Consider the following 16071-nt stretch of genomic DNA (forward strand, 5'->3'; position numbering starts at 1 on the left):
AGCCTTAAGAGCCTTTTTGTGCATTCCAATTTTCGAAAAACTTCCCAGGAGAGATTAGTGTTTGAGGTTTTTTGATCAATGCTCCTCCATAGCCAACACAGCTGCTCCTGCGAATCCACAGAAATCAGAGTGTTAAGTGCAGAGCCTTGTCCGCACTCCACGGAGGCATCAGCCTGATTCATGTAAAACACGCATTAACAAGTCAACCCAATGGCCAGGGACCAGTACTGCATGGGAAATCTGGGTTCAGCTCCCAGATACGGGGTGCGCAGCGCAGGAAGTGTGTTCTCAGCCCCCGAGAAGGAGGGAGTCCCAACCAAAGGCGATATCCATTCACAGGCTCAAGGGTGCACTTCGCAGGGTTCCCGAAGAAGGAACTGCAGTCCAGAGCCTCAGCCGGAAGACTGCTGCTGCTGCGAGGATTAGGCTAGATGGGAGGGAATCAAAGGAAGGAAAATCACAGTAGAGCTGCGATTAGAAAGGTAGAGATGTGCAATCTTGGCTTGTCTTTTCTTTTTTCTTTTTTTTTTTTTTAAATCTTCAGCAGTCAATAAATAAGGCGAGAGAAATAAGAGAGAACATTATTTTTTTTTTATTTATGAGCATTTGTTCCTAAAGTTGGTCTCAAGACAGATGAGTGTTTATGCTATTGTTCACTGCTGTCTCTTATTGCCCTGGGGTGCTGTTGCCTGTGCTGCTGCTGTCCTGCCCTTCTCTTGGTGCTTTGGGGCATTAATGCCTCTGCTGCTGCAGCTGCTTTGGCCCGTAGTAGTACTCTATGCCAGCCTCAGCCAAGCTGCCTCTGCTTGTTTGCTCTGCTTTCCCCCCACAGTGCCTTGGGTTGTTGATGCCAGTGCTGCTGTTGCCCTGCTTCTCCCTTGATGCCTCGGGGCACTGCTTCCTCTGTTGCTTCTGCCGTGTCCTGTTCTCGGTGCATTGAGCTGTTGCTGCCTCTTCTGCTGTTCCTGCTGCTGGTTTGCCCCATAGGCAGTCTATGCCATCCTCATCCAAGCTGCCTCTTCCATTTGTGCCCTAACACTGCCACTTTTTAGAATCTCAAATTTAGCTTCCTAGTGAAACCAGGAGCTGAAATTTAGGGACTCAGCCCTAGTAAATTTTCAAAAAGGCCAGTTTAGAAGTCTAACTACAAAGGTTAGGTGCCCAAACCATTTGAAAATTGGCTTCATATTAAACTCTGCTTTCTTTTTTATGCAAGCGTAAAAGCACTGTAGGAGTTTTGCCCGAGGCTAAAATCCAGGCCTGCATGAAGTGATGGAGAAAACCTGCTTCACTCCTTTCTGAGGTTAGGCCATCTTGCACTTTTCCTCTTGTGCAGAAGTCAGAAAGGAGGTGATTGATTTTCCGAGACTGGCTTGTGGAGGTAACCAATGACATGAGCCTGGTGCTGGTTTATGGCCTTCACCACAATAGGGAAAACTGAGATTTTCCTGCATGCAGGGAGGTTGTCAAGGTAGGCCGCAATAGCTGAAAAATCATGTCTAGACCTCACCTTTTGACTGATTGAATGTTATAAAACCCCATGAGAACACTTTCACCAAGGACCTATCTGCTGCAGTTAGATAATCACAATTTAAATTCTTCCTCTACATTCATAAACCTCACTCAGTAGATTGTTTTCATCTCCTGCATTCTTTAAAGGGGCAGATTTGAAATTGAAAGTGCTGGCAGTACTGCTGAGATGTGTAGGGAGAGGGTCTGCATGCCTCCAATGATTTTAAAAAGATGTAGGTTGTAAAATGATCTGCATAGTGCAGATTGCAAATGACGAGTCTAGTTTTGATTGTTACTTCTTTTCCAGCCTCTGCCAGTCTTGTTTATTCTGAGGCTAATAATACTTCTCATTTCTATAGTGCTACAAGAAGTATTCAGGTATGATAAATCCCTGCTCCAAACAACTTAGCATCTAAATAGGTACCAGAGGCAATGGGAGATAAAGTGACTTATTCAAATTAAAAGGGGATTTTAGAAGGAAAAATTGGGATTTGGACCCTAGTTCTCAGCCCATTGCTCTAACCATTAGGCCTCAATGTTAATTCTTAATCATTTGTGTGGGAAGGGTATGGTGAGCAGTAGTTTGAGAAGATTGGCTGCAAGGATACAGTATTCTCTGAGAGCACTATTCACTCTTCTGCTGTAAACAAAATGTACTTTTGTGTGAAATCTTGTTTTAATCTGTTGGGAGATTTTTGTTTGGCATTTTTTTGCAGATATTACTGTGTAATGCATGTGCTATAATGCCCGGATTTTAAAAGTCCTGTGCACGTAAAAGCCAGGCTTTTCGCACGTGGCCGAGAGAATTTTCGAAGGGGCCCGGCCATGCGCATAAAGCCTGGTGCGTGCACATGTGCCGGGCTTCCTCAAAGGGGCAGGCCAGGGGACAGGGCGGGGCAGGGGGCGGGGCCAGGACAGCACCATTGAATGCTGTCCCGAAGACTCGTGCACCAGCAGCCGGCCGGCGCGTGCAACTTACTTCAGGCGGGCCCTGAAATAAGTTGTAAAACAAAAAAACCCCAAAAAGGTAGGATTTAGGGGGTGGGGGAGGAGAGGGGAAGTGGGAGGGTGTATAGATAGGAGGGGTAGGGAAGTTCCCTCCCAGTCCGCTCCTTAATTTTGAAATATTATAAAATCCGTCGTGCATGTGCGCGCGGTCCATGGACTGCTCCGAAATAACATAGCGCAAAAATTCAGAGCTTAGTGACAGACTGTCACCCGTAAATTTACTTTGTAATCTGCAAAAAATGATCCCATTCCTGTGCTTAGGCAGATCTCACATTAGTGTCGGAAAGCAAGCTGCTTTTTTATCTCCACGAACAAGATGCTTGGTAAAAGGGTGGGTTATAGATTTTGTAAAATAAATCTCTGAATTAGCACCGGCAAACAGGCAGTAAGTAAATAGCACCAAACAAAAACAATCTTTTCTACCCTGTGTTCTCTGGCTTTCAGAGAAGGATACAATGCCTGGCGCGATGCCACGAAGCCCACAGAGATCCTAACCAAGCTGTGCAAGGACAATAAGCTGGACGGACCGATCTTCCAACCTGGACAGATTCAAATCGGAGGCAAGGTTTTCACGGGGAAAACGGAGTTTGATCAAGATGGTAAGTGTAAAATATTTTATCATCTCTGCACATAACTCTAGCTACAGACTATCCCTCCCAAGCTGAACATTGCAGGTGAATGACTTATCTTGGGAAAGGGAAACATCTTCGGTAATTTCATGCATGTCATTTCGCAGTGAAAACCCCTCCTGGGAGAGAAGAGAGGAAGAGCATGCTGTCATTAAAATGAACTGCAGCAGGAAGAGGCAATGAAATGCAAGCCATCAGCCCAGAAAAGCCAGAGCCAGAGTCAGATCCCTGTTGTGAAGGTGATTAAAACCTCTACCGAAGAAATAAGTCAGAGTTGCAGGTTACGGGGTTTGCATGTGATAACCCCCCTGACTATTGCTGCTGAAATATCACTGCACAAACAAATAACGGCAAAGTCCTAAATTGTAGAATTTTGACAAAAATCTTCGCATTGGAAATGTACTGAAAGACAGCCTTATCAGAAAAATGACAAGGGGAGTCAGAACTGAGTTTTCAGAGCTGAAAAAAAACAAAAAAAGGTCAGGCAGGATGAAAGCGCCTGCACTTGTTCTCAGGAAAAGGATCTAGGTGTCATAGTTGAAAATATATTGAAATCTTCTAATCAGAGTACAGCAGCAGCCAAGAAAGCAAATAGATTGCCTGGGATTATTAGGAAAGGAATAGAGAATAAAACAGATTATCATGATGCCTCTGTATCGCTCCATAGTGCAATCTCATCTTGAGTATTGTGTTTAGTTATGGTCATCACATTTCATAAAAGATATAGCAGAATTAAGGGTCAATTTTAAAAGGGGCGCGTGGCCGTCCATGTGCGCGTGGCGCGTATGTTATAAAATCATGTGTGAGCCTGATTTTATATTGTGAGCAAGGGGATTATTTTTTTTAACAAACGTGCACTGACACGAGTAGGCCTTTCCCTGGTTCCCTCAAGATGAGGTCGCACCATGGAGCGATACAGAGGCATCATGAATATCTGTTTTATTCTCCATTCCTTTCTTAATAATCCCTAGCATTCTATTTGCTTTCTTGGCTATTGCTGCACACTGACCAGAAGATTTCAATGTATTTTCAACGATGACACCTACATCCTTTTCCTGAGAACAAGTGCAAGCTCTTCCATCCTGCCTGACCATTTTCTTTCCAATAAAGGAGCAGACTGGGAAGGAACTTCCCTAACTCACCAAGCTAACCTTCCTCCCTTTTCCCCTCTCTGCCCTGACCCGTAAAACTCCCCTCATTAACCTATTTTATTTTAGAACTTACCTGCTCTCTCGAGCGGCAGTAAGTTCTGCGCATTGGCCGGCTGCCGGCGAGTGCTTCACCCCAATACTACCCCAACCAGACTCTGCCCCTGGCCTTCTCCTTTTGCGAAACCTGGATCTTCCGCGTGTACCGGGAGATACATGCGTGGCTGGGCTACTTTGAAAATGCATTTGGCGTGCGCACAGCCCAGCCACAAGCATATCTCCCGGTATTTGCGCATACCGGGGTTTTAAAATTGACCCTTTAGAAAAGGTACAGGGAAAACAACCAAAATGATAAAGAGGATGGAACGATTGCCATATGAGGAAAGCGTAAAGAGGTTAGGAATCTTCAGCTTGGTGAAGAAACGAATGAGGGGAGAAATGAAAAAGGCTTATAAAGTAATAAGTGGAATCGAACAAGTAAATGTTAATCAGTTGTTTACTCTTTCAAAAAAAAGTACAAAAACTAGGGGACACTCAATGAAAGTTACTAAATAATATATTTAAAATTAATAAGAGAAAATATTTTTTTTACTCAATGCATAATTAAGCTCTGGAATTCATTGCCAGAGGATGTGGTGAAATCTATTAATGTAGCTATGTTTAAAAAAGGGTTGGACAACTTCCTGGATAAAAACCATTATTAAGGTAGACTTGCAGAAATCCACTGCTTATTCGTAGGATAAGCAGCTTGGAATCTATCTACCCCTTAGGATCCTGCCAGGTACTGATGACCTGGCTTGGCCACAGTTAGAAACAGTTAGTTGATGGATCTTTGGTCTGATCCAATATGGAAAGTCTTATGTTCTTATGTTCTATTTTCATAATCCTGCCACAATCAAACCATGTGTCTAATTGAGCTATAAACTCAATCAAAGGAAACCTCTCCAACTAAGGAAGAAAACCTCAGGATATCATTTGTGCAGAGGTAAAGTTGGTGGGTACAGGAACAGCCCCCCCCCCCCCCCCTACAAGATAGTCATGCACGAGGCTGTTACATACATTTTCGGAATCACTGCTTAAATCCACACCCTTCTGGGAGATCCAGCTCCACATTCTGCTCTGCCCCTGGGGTCCACATCCTCCTGGGGGCCCTGATGTCATCTCCCAGTCAGCAACTAGGGTCTACATCCTTCAGGGGGACTTGACATTATCTTCCAGTCAGCCACTGGGGTCCAGATCCTCCTGGGAGATTTGATATTATCTTCCAGTCAGCGACTGGGGTCCACATCCTCCTGGGGCACTCAAGTTTACCTCTGCAGAGCTAATGTCCTGAGGATTTCTTCCTTGTTTGGATTTGTAGCTCTGCTAGGCTCATGGCTTGCTCATTGTTCAGTAGAGATGTGAATCGTGTGCCAGATCGTCTTAACGATCAGATTCGGCTGGGGGGGGTGGGGGGGGAATCTGATCGTTAAGATATGTGAATTGGAATCGTTTCCGATTCCAATTCACATCGCTAATTTTTTTTTTTAGGGAGGCCCGTGCCGCTAAAAAAAAACAACCCACCCGACCCTTTAAATCGACCCCACCCTCCCGACCCCCCAAAACCTTTTAAAATTACCTGGTGGTCCAGGGGGGCCTCGGGGGGCCTCAGGGAGAGATCCAGGGGGGCCTCGGGGAGAGGAGAGATCCAGGGGGGCCTCGGGGAGAGATTTCCCATAGGGGCTGATGAGTAAAGATGGCCAGCGCCATCTTTAAAGATGGCGCTGGCCATCCAGTGCTCCTACCATGTGACAGGGGCCGGCCAATGGCACGGATACCCTGTCACATGGTAAGGGCAAAGGGGCATCGGTGCCATTTTTTTTTAGAACAGCTGATACCTGGGAACGGGAAATCCCTCCCCGAGGCCCCCCTGGATCTCTCCTCTCCCCGAGGCCTCCCTGGATCTCCCCCCGAGGCCCCCGAGGCCCCCCTGGACCACCAGGTAATTTTAAAAGGTTTTGGGGGGGGGTCGATTTAAAGGGTCGGGTGGATCTCTCCTCTCCCCGAGGCCTCCCTGGATCTCTCCCCGAGGCCCCCCCGGACCACCAGGTAATTTAACATTTTGGGGGGGTTCGGGAGGGTGGGGGAGGGTAAGGAATTGGTTTTAAAGGGTCGGGGTGGGTTTAGGGGTTGTTTTGGTGTGCCGGTTTTCCCACCCTCCCCCAAATAATTCCCGTGCCCTATTTAACGATACAATACAAATGCCCCTGACGATAAATCGGGGGCATTTGTATGGTATCGTGCACTCTAACGATTTAGGACGATTTTAAAATTATCTGACGATAATTTTAATCGTTCAAAAACTATTCACATCCCTATTGTTCAGACTAACACAGCTAAACCCATGAAAGGTTATTCACATTTATCCAGCCTCGAGGGACTCCTTCTTCTCAGCCCCAAGACCTAAGCAGAATTATGAAAAGAGAACAAGTGCAAGCGCTTCCCTCCTATCCAGCCCTTTTTTTCTTTTGGCTCTGAAAACTCAGTAGACGAGGGTTCTGACCCCCCTTGTCATTCAATATGAGGAACTTTGGTTTGATAAGGCTGTATTTCAGTACATTTCCAAAATAAATCCCTCTTTTTGTCAAAGTTCTAGATTTTAGAACTATGTCATTATTTGTTTGTGATGTGATATTTCATTGTAAGTTACCAGCAATAGTCAAGGGGGTTGTCACATGCAAATCCTTTAACCTGAAACTCTGACTCATGTTTTCGTTAGATGTTTTAAGCAGTCTCACTCTGGCTTTCCCAGCCTGGTGGCTCACACCACATTGCCTCACTCCATTTAATGACAGCATGCTCTTCCTCCTTCCAACCTTTCCAGCAGGGGGATTTCAGCAAGACTTGAAGCTTGACAGAGGATGTGGGCACCTGGCAAAGCCAACGTCTTTCAGTTTCTGATTGCTGTGGAAGTGCAGTGATTTCCTCAGCTTTTGGATGAAGAAGTACTCCTCTGCTGCAATTCTCAGCAGTGAAAGGAAGTTGCCACTGCCTGAAGCTCACAATCCCTGTTGTGCTCTGAGCCTTGACTGCATAAAAATACCCATAAAGTGGCATCCTTGCCTATAAATAAACACATCTGCAACAGCAATGCCTAGTTGCAACTCCAGAATTAACCCTTTTACTTAAGTCAATAACCCCCAAATTGAATCCCTGAGAGCTCCTAATAGGTCTGGTTTTCAGAGGATCCACAATGAATACCCATGAGCTTATCGTTGCATGCCTTTGCTCTTGGATCCAAGTTAGTTTGCATGTTTGGTTACCCAGACCTCCTGAGAGACCTCAAGGATTTGAGAAGTAATGACTTAAGCATCAATCCTGGAGGAGTGAGGCACCTATTGCCAGTTAATTCCATTGTCTGAGTACCCAAGACAAAGCTAAGTGTCTTTAACTCAGAACATTAACTGACAGGAAATGCCTTCCTGCTCTTTTGTGCTTCTAGCACAGTCAGGAACCAGGGCTAGGATCTGGTGCATTGAGCCTTCATTTGTAATGGGGATTTGTTTTCCCTTATTGTATGTTCCCTCTCAACTTGCATTTAATCCAGTCATTGCAGTGATAGTCCTGGGCCAGAGACTCCAAAGGCCTACAATCATAGGTCTTAAAATGTAGCCACTAGATATCACCCTTGGGCAATGACCATAACTGCCCCCTCACCCTGGGGTCTGTGAACTCTTCTTCCATCTCGAGTGCTGGAAAACCCAGGAAGTGGAAGGCCCAGTCTAAGAATAGAACTGGGAACCTTCCGCATGGCAGGGCACAACATTTACCACATTAGCTACTGGGCCAGCCCAGGAATTTTACTTTTTCTAATTGATGCTTTGAAATAGAGCTTTTCCAGGGAATTAATGTTCTGTGTTCCAAACAACCAAATTACTCTAAATATAACTGTACACCACAAAAACAACTATCCAAACAACCAGAGCCTGAGCAATTGGAAAAGCCACCGCTTCAGGCAGCAGACCCCTAAAGAAGGCAAAATTCATTGTGTCTAGCGTTGCCAACTGGCTCCATATTTTCAGGACAGGTTGATCCACTCCTGGATTTATCCCAGTGCATGCTGGGACGTATTCTGATTTACCTATTGCACTCCCTAAGTAAAGCAAGACTATCAGTACTTGCATTCAGGGCAGTAAAACCGAGACTGGATCAACCTGTCCTGAAAATCTGGAGCCAGTTGACAACCCTACTTGTGTCCCTGTGCTTCAACTCCATGGTCCTTCCACACTCCTCTTCCCTTCCCACTATCCTCTATCCTCGTTTCCCCCATCTACCTTTTCTCTTCTCACCTTATCCTCTTCCCCTACCCTCACTGCCCTGCCACCTCTGCTCACACAGCTCATATCTGCCAGGTTGCACTGGGTGGACATGTCTGATATCAGGGGAAAATCGTAGCCCCAGTAAGCATGGACTCTATGAGCTGACCCATGTTCACAGCTCCTGCAACAACATCTCCTTCTCCTCTCCAGACACACATTTCCTTTTCAAACAGAAGAAGGTGGTTCCACAGATAAAGCCTCTCCAGGCTTATGGAAGCCAGGTTTTAGGCGATGCCCTGCCCAGCTCTGCCATCAGAACACAAATAAGATAGGGGGTGGGGGAGGGGAGGAGGAGGTTAGTGAAGGCACAACCAGGGAGGGGATGAGAAAAATTGGGAGGGAGAGAAGGCTTGCTGGTTGAGGGTGGGGGGGGGGGGGCTATGAAAGAGGGCATGCGAAGGAACGGAGGAGAGAGGGACAATACCAAATATTATCTGCCTAGGTCAGCAAAAATATATTTGTCAGCTTTACAAACAACCAATGAACATTTGAATGAATCACACACACACACCTTGAGCCATGTTGCAAATCAGCTATAACAAAAATACTGTAGACTAGCTGACAGCTGTGGACATTTTCCAGAGGCCCCCATGAATTGCCCTCATCCCCAGCTCCAAAACAGCCTGCCCTACCCCAAGCCCTCAGCCTCAGGAGCAGCACAGCCTGTCTGTCTCCCCACCCCAGCTCCAGGCTAGGATATATCCCTCCCAGCCCCACCCCCAGCTCCAGCACAGCCATCTATGGAAATTCCCCAAAAGTCCTATTTATTGCCCTCCAGCCTCAGCACAGCCTGCCTCAGCCCTGCAGCCCTATCCCAGCATAGCCTGCCCCCCCCCCCCCCCCCCCCCCGCAGCAGCCTCAGCACAGCCTGTCCTTCCCGGGCTGAGCCCCTTTCCCCAGACACAGTACGGCTTGCCCCCTACAAGTCTGAGCTCCAGCCACTCTAGCCACCAGATATTAGACTCATTCCCTGAGGACTAGAAGCTCTTAATTTTGTTCAGTCGTTAGTGAATTTAAATTTCAAAGGAAGTAGGGATGTTCAAACCAATCTAAAGTACTTCTAATCTATTGGTTTATTTTATATTTGCCTGTCAGTGATCCTCCAGAGACTACAATTAACGTACTTGCTACCTGGTTACACGCTGTATTGACCCTTGTTTTAAACTAATTCCCTGTGATTGTAACAAATAAATCTATTGCAGGAAATTTATAGGAAAGCACAGGACTTCCAGTCCTCTGCTCCTGGAAAGAAGAAGGGCTGTGAAAGCTGTGCTGTGGGAGCTAAAGCCTAGAGTCCTCTTCCAGGCCTAATGGGAGAAGTATACAGATGAGCCTTTTGGTCCTCAGTTGTTAGGAAGTATGTAGAGGCTGTGGAAGCTCAAACTTAGATGACTCACATTGTCTTCTGCGGGAGCTGCTGGGAAATGTATGCAAATGACCCTTCCCGTTCTCTGGTGCTAGAACAGTGTGGAAACTGAAGCCCAGATGACAGCTCACAGTGGAGGTGCTGCGAAAATTATGCAAACAAGTCTTTAGGTTCTCTGCTATTACAAAGAGTGCAGAGGCTTTGAAAAATGAAACCTAAATAGCTTGCAATGTCCTCTGGAGTGCTCTGCTGGTGCTGCTGGGAAAAGTATGTAAATGAACCTTCCAGTTCTTTGCCACTGGAAACCGTGTGGGGGCTGTGAAAGCTGTCACCTAGATGGCTCGCATTGTCCTCTGGAATCCTCTTCCGGGGCTGCCGGGAAAAGTATACAGATGAGCCTTCTGATCCTCTGCTGCAGATAGGTAGACACCACTTCCTCCTAAATGCATTATATATATATATATATATATATATAAAAAGAGCGAGAGAGAGATGTTCCCTTATTTTACAATATTTCTAAAATGCCTGAAATACATTTTTCTAGAAGCCACGCTAGGATCAGACATGTATAGGATTTGTTATTTGTTACAAAAGAGATTGCATTCTGTTACTCATGACATTTGGAAGACTGCAAGGAAGGCTATTGATTTCTACATAGTGAATTTCAAAAGCAATAAATTCCAGGGTTTGGTTTTTAAGATATTCATTAACGACTAGGTCTACGTTTTAGACAAAGAAATATAAAAAAATGGCTGCAAATCAGTAATCTCTAGTGGTTGATAACATTGGCGGGCAAACTTCAAATCCTCCCTGACAGTGAGTGCCTCGTTTGCTGTTTTACCTCATCTATTGCATCCCCCACTAATATCATGTTTGATACCCTCCTCTCTTGTGGCTGGAAACAAATTTTCTCCTCCCCTACTCACAAAAAAGGCAATTGCCTCAACATGGTATTTGTCAACCCCTCGGGTTTATTTATTTATTTATTTATTTAGTGATTTTTTTTATATACCGCGGCACGTTAAAAACATCACCTCGGTTTACAATAAACAATAACACAGCAATAAGCTTTACATTCAACAGGAAATACAGTGTACAAAATAAATGAAGCGAATGTAACCATAACTGACATTCCCTGGAGTGACCATTTCCTCATCTACTTCTCCCTCAAATCCAAATCCCTCAAACGAATCTCTCACAGAAATAACACCTCAGCCATGAAACGAGGCCATCTAGACCCTATGACACTTGCATCCAACCTGACCTTCTAGATAATTCCTGTAACTCACCCAAAGAACTCTTAGAATTCTGGAATTCCTCCCTTACATCAACCCTCGACAAACTGGCCCCCTTGAAACCATTCTCAACCAAAAGAAAATCTCTGCCAGTAGTATAATACCATGCTCCAAACCCAAAAACGCAAACTGAGGAAATATGAGATATATAATGATAAACTGGCATCATATCAAGAGGCCATCAACTCTGCTAAGAAATCTTATATCTACAGGAACCTGTCAGCTGCACGAAACAACTCCAGAGAATTATATACTTCAATAAAGAATGTAATTAACCCATGCTCTACCCCCTCAACTCTCTCTCTTCCACCCTCCCAGAGATGAACAATGCGGAGACATTCGCTTTTCACTTTACCAATAAGACAACATCTGTCATCAGCACCTTTAATAATTCCTACACTGAAGAATCCAATGATGAACTGAACATCGATGGCCCAACCTGGGAATGCTTTGATGATATTACAGCATTTGACACCACTAAGATTATCAATAACCTGAAACCATCATCTAATCCCCTTAACCTGTGCCTTACCTCACTTCTTAAATTGATCAAACTGGATATTGCTCCATTTATTACTAAATTAATTAACTCTTCATTACAACTTGCATTGTCCCTGATCTTCTCAAACAAGCTTCAGTCTGACCCTTAATCAAAAAACCTTCGGCTGATCCCACCATTATCTCCAATGATGGGATCAGCCCGATCTCCACCTTATTCATCATGAACAAATGATTAGAAACAGCAGTTCTCCACCAACTCTGTAACTTTATTGATGCTAATAATATCCTTAACCAATATCAGTTCGCATTCAGAAAATGCCACAACACTGAATTATTGCTACTCTCCAGTCTTAATACAGTGAGAGGGGACTTTGATCATTATTCCTTCTTTGTCTTCTCGATATATTCGCTGCATTTGACAGAGTCAATCACTCCATCCTACTCTCAAAACTGTGAATTTTATAGTGCACTCCAAGATCATTAAGGGTGTGGCATGAAGGAGTTAGGTAGAGGTTAAATAGTGCAGCAGATAGGGCAGAACCTTGGGGCACTCCAGAGTTCAGAGGCAATGGAGGAGGTAAAAGAATCAATCTGGGCTTGTTGGGTCCTGTTATTAAGGTATGAAGAGAACCAGGCCAGCACAGAGCTGGTTATACCAAAGGAACACAGTTTTGAGAGTAGGATGGAGTGATTGACCATGTCAAATGCAGCGAATATATGCTGACGACATTCAATTCTTCTATCCTCTCAAGGAAATATGGACCCTTACAGAATCTTTCCTCACTCACTATCTAACAACCATCCAATAAAGGCTTCACATCAACAAATTAGCTCTCAACATATCTAAAATGGAAATCGTTATTTTATCACGCCATCCTGTTGCTGACACTCTCAACCATTTCTCTTTTGAGTCCCATTCCATCTCGACCTCTCAAAGTGTATGAAATCTGGGAGTCACAACTAACCCCTCTCTCTCCATGAACAACCATATAAGGACTATTATCAACCCCTCCTTCTACAAACTATGCCTGCTCTGTCACCTTAAGCACCTTCATGAACACTCTGACTTCAGGTCAGTCCTTCAATCTCTACTATTCTCCGGGATTGACTACTGTAACTCCCGCCTGACAGGCCTATGCAACCCACCACATACAAAACTTGGCAGTAGGATCCTTACCAACATGCCCATGCGTGATCACATCTCTCCTGTACTCAAAGCTCTACACTGGCTCCCTATCTCTTACTGAGTTCAATACAAGCTTGCCACGATCTTACACTCCTCAATTCACAATCTACACTCCCCATGGTTCTCCTCAACAATAAAAATTCACGCCCCCTCCCGACCACTTAGATCGTCTAACCTAATGCTACTAGATACCTTTCCTCTAAAGCTCACCCACCTTGAGGAAACCAGAGAAAGAGCATTTTTCTCTGCAGGACCACTCCTATGGAACAGCCTACCTAAGGAAGTAAGATGTCTGCAAGAAAGAACTTTCTTTAAAAAAGCCCTAAAAATTTTCCTCTTTAAGAAAATGTTCTCAAACCGAAATGATAATGGAATACCCCCAATATGTCCCTTCTCGAATGCTTCTACATAGCAGAATACTGCCTTCATTTCTGACCCCATCTCAAAAAATGTCTTCCCTAGGTGCATATTTGTTTTTCGCCCTTCCTGAAGAATTATGTTGCTCCCCTTTTATTAAGAATGATGCATTGTCTTGTTCTCTAATTTCATTTTACCGTGTATGTTCATATTGTACCCTGCTCTGAACATAGGAAGAGCAGGTAATAAGGGGCAGATCTTAAAACCAGCGTGTGGTCGTAGATTTGTTTGCGCAACCCGGCGCAAACAAATCTATGCCCAATTTTATAACATGCGCGCGCAGCCGTGCGCATGTTATAAAATCCAGGGTCAGCGCACACAAGGTGGTGCACAATTGTGCAACTTGCGCGCGCCGAGCTGCACAGCCTTCCTCCATTCCCTCCGAGGCCACTTCGAAATCGGAGCGGCCTCGGAGAGAACTTTCCTTCTGCCTCCCCCCACCTTCCCCTCCCTTCCCCTACCTAACCTGCCCCCCAGCCCTACCTAAACCCCCCCCCCTTTACCTTTGTTCCAAAAGTTACGCCTGCCCGAGCCGGCAGCTGCCGGCACACCATGCCCCGGCACAGGCCGCTGTGTCGGAGCTCTCGGCCCCGCCTCCGGACCGCCGTCACGCCCACGGCCATGCCCCTGGACCGTCCCTTTTCAAAGCCCTAGGACATACACGCATCCCGAGGCTTCAGCGTGCCGCCGAGCCTATGCAAGATAGGCTCGGCGCGCGCAGGGGCAGCTTGGGGCAGCTTTTCGGGGGTTACACGCATATGTTACGTGCGTAACCCTTTGAAAATCTGCCCCTAAATGTTTTTAAATAAATAAATAATTTACTAAATTTAGCCCCTATTTTGTCTATCTAATATAGATTTAGACCTTTTTAGGCTGTTACAACTTAATTTATAGACCATCTTAATTATTAGACCTTTGTTATGCCGCAATACCCATTGTTTGCACAAACTGTTTTAAAGCTGTTGTACCCTGCCTTGAATGACTTTCCCCATTCAAAAAAGCAGGAAATAAATTCCAATAAAAATAATAATAGAAGATGTCTGCACATAAGGACCAATTAACCCACTCAGTCTGCTTTGCCCTTACTTATTCTGCTCTCACTAAGGATAATTCCCAACTGTCGGTCATACTAGCTTGATAGCCTGTACTTTTCTTGCCTTTTTCACCTCTCACTGTCAAGGATCTCTCTCAGTTGTCAGCTGTACAAGCTTGAGTACCTGCAGGATATTGCTTTATATCCAATTCAGTTTTGTACTCTCTCCTTTTGGGTTCTCTCACATTTTTGGTTGTTGAGGACTTAAATTTCCTTGTACAAACTAACATCAAGACCCCATTTTTTCTACCCAGGCTTTCCTCATCTCTCTTTATACCACTGTTTTCTGTATTCGTGACATGCATGCTTGACTTCTGTTACAGTTTTTGTTTCTACCACCTCCGCTTATAGGTTACTCCAGGTATTTACCACCCTCTCAAAAAAGAAGTATGACATCATTTTCTCCCTCCAATTTCATATCGAGATCTGTTTTCCCTTGATTTTTTTTTAATGGAAAGTTGCACTTCCTTGTGCTTTATGCTAAATGTTTGAATGATTTTATCATATCCCTCTTTCTATTCTTTCCTCCAGCAAATACATTTTGCATCTCATCTTTACTATGCATGTTTTGTATTTCAGGCCCTGCATCAACTTGGGCCGGCATTCTCTTAACCTGCTTTCATTCTCTTAGTGCCCTTTTAAAAATATGATCTCCAGAACTGAAGACAGTGCTTGAGGAGGGGTCTCCCCCACCTCATCTCCACCAGGCTATTATTACCTCCTTTCTCTGCTGGTGATACCCCTCTTTATGCATCCAGGCATACTTTTAGCTATCTCTACTGCTTTATTACACTGACTGGCAACTTTTATGTACTCTGAAATGAGTATGCCTAGTTATCTTTCTTGTTCAACATTTGCCAGCTCGTCTCCTCTTAATTGATAATTGAATTATTGTGCCCCCAATGCATAATTTTATACTCTTTATGTAATGTATCCATTTAATGCTTTAAATGAACACTGCATGTATGAATGAACGCTGTATGTATAAATGAACGCTCTATGTACGTCAATGCATCTACTATCCTTCTAACTCTTTATCCATCGAAAATGTGTTAACCAATATGAATACGATGTTAATCCCCATCCTAATCTCTTAACATCTTACCCTTCGAAATTTGTAAACCGTTGTGATGGCGAAACTGAACGACAGTATATAAAACTCGATAAATAAATAAATACATTTATTTAAAATCACTTATTAATCACCTAACTAATACAATCTTGCTACAACATAAATTCAATATAACTTAATACACAGTTTAAATAAACAAACATATCAATAATATGATTTCTATAGTCATTCCTTATCAAATATGTGCAGCCATGTTATTATAATGAATCACCAGTCATCATGCAAGTTTTTAAAGCCTTCCAAAAACCTTAGCAAATCACCCTCTTCTCTCAAACTTAATGGAAGACTATTCCACAATTGGAATTACATCAGAGAAGGATCTAGCTTGTAGACCTGAGTGCCAAAAAGCCTTAATTGAATGAATCTGTGACAGTTGCCTTTTAGATGACCTTAAGTTTCTACTAGTCGTATGCCATCTCAAATGAT

General features: G+C 44.3%; 1 protein-coding gene across 1 annotated transcript in view; it reads left to right on the forward strand.

Moving 5' to 3' along the window:
- The window catches only part of FER1L6 (fer-1 like family member 6), a 277132-nt gene that overhangs the window by 194907 nt on the left and 66154 nt on the right, over positions 1–16071 (forward strand). The window contains exon 34 of the mRNA XM_029591997.1: positions 2965–3119. Within this exon, the coding sequence (XP_029447857.1) occupies positions 2965–3119 (155 nt within the window). The remainder of the gene's footprint in view (positions 1–2964; positions 3120–16071) is intronic.

This window comes from Rhinatrema bivittatum, chromosome 2 (genome assembly GCF_901001135.1).
Source record: "Rhinatrema bivittatum chromosome 2, aRhiBiv1.1, whole genome shotgun sequence".
NCBI classification, from domain to species: domain Eukaryota; kingdom Metazoa; phylum Chordata; class Amphibia; order Gymnophiona; family Rhinatrematidae; genus Rhinatrema; species Rhinatrema bivittatum.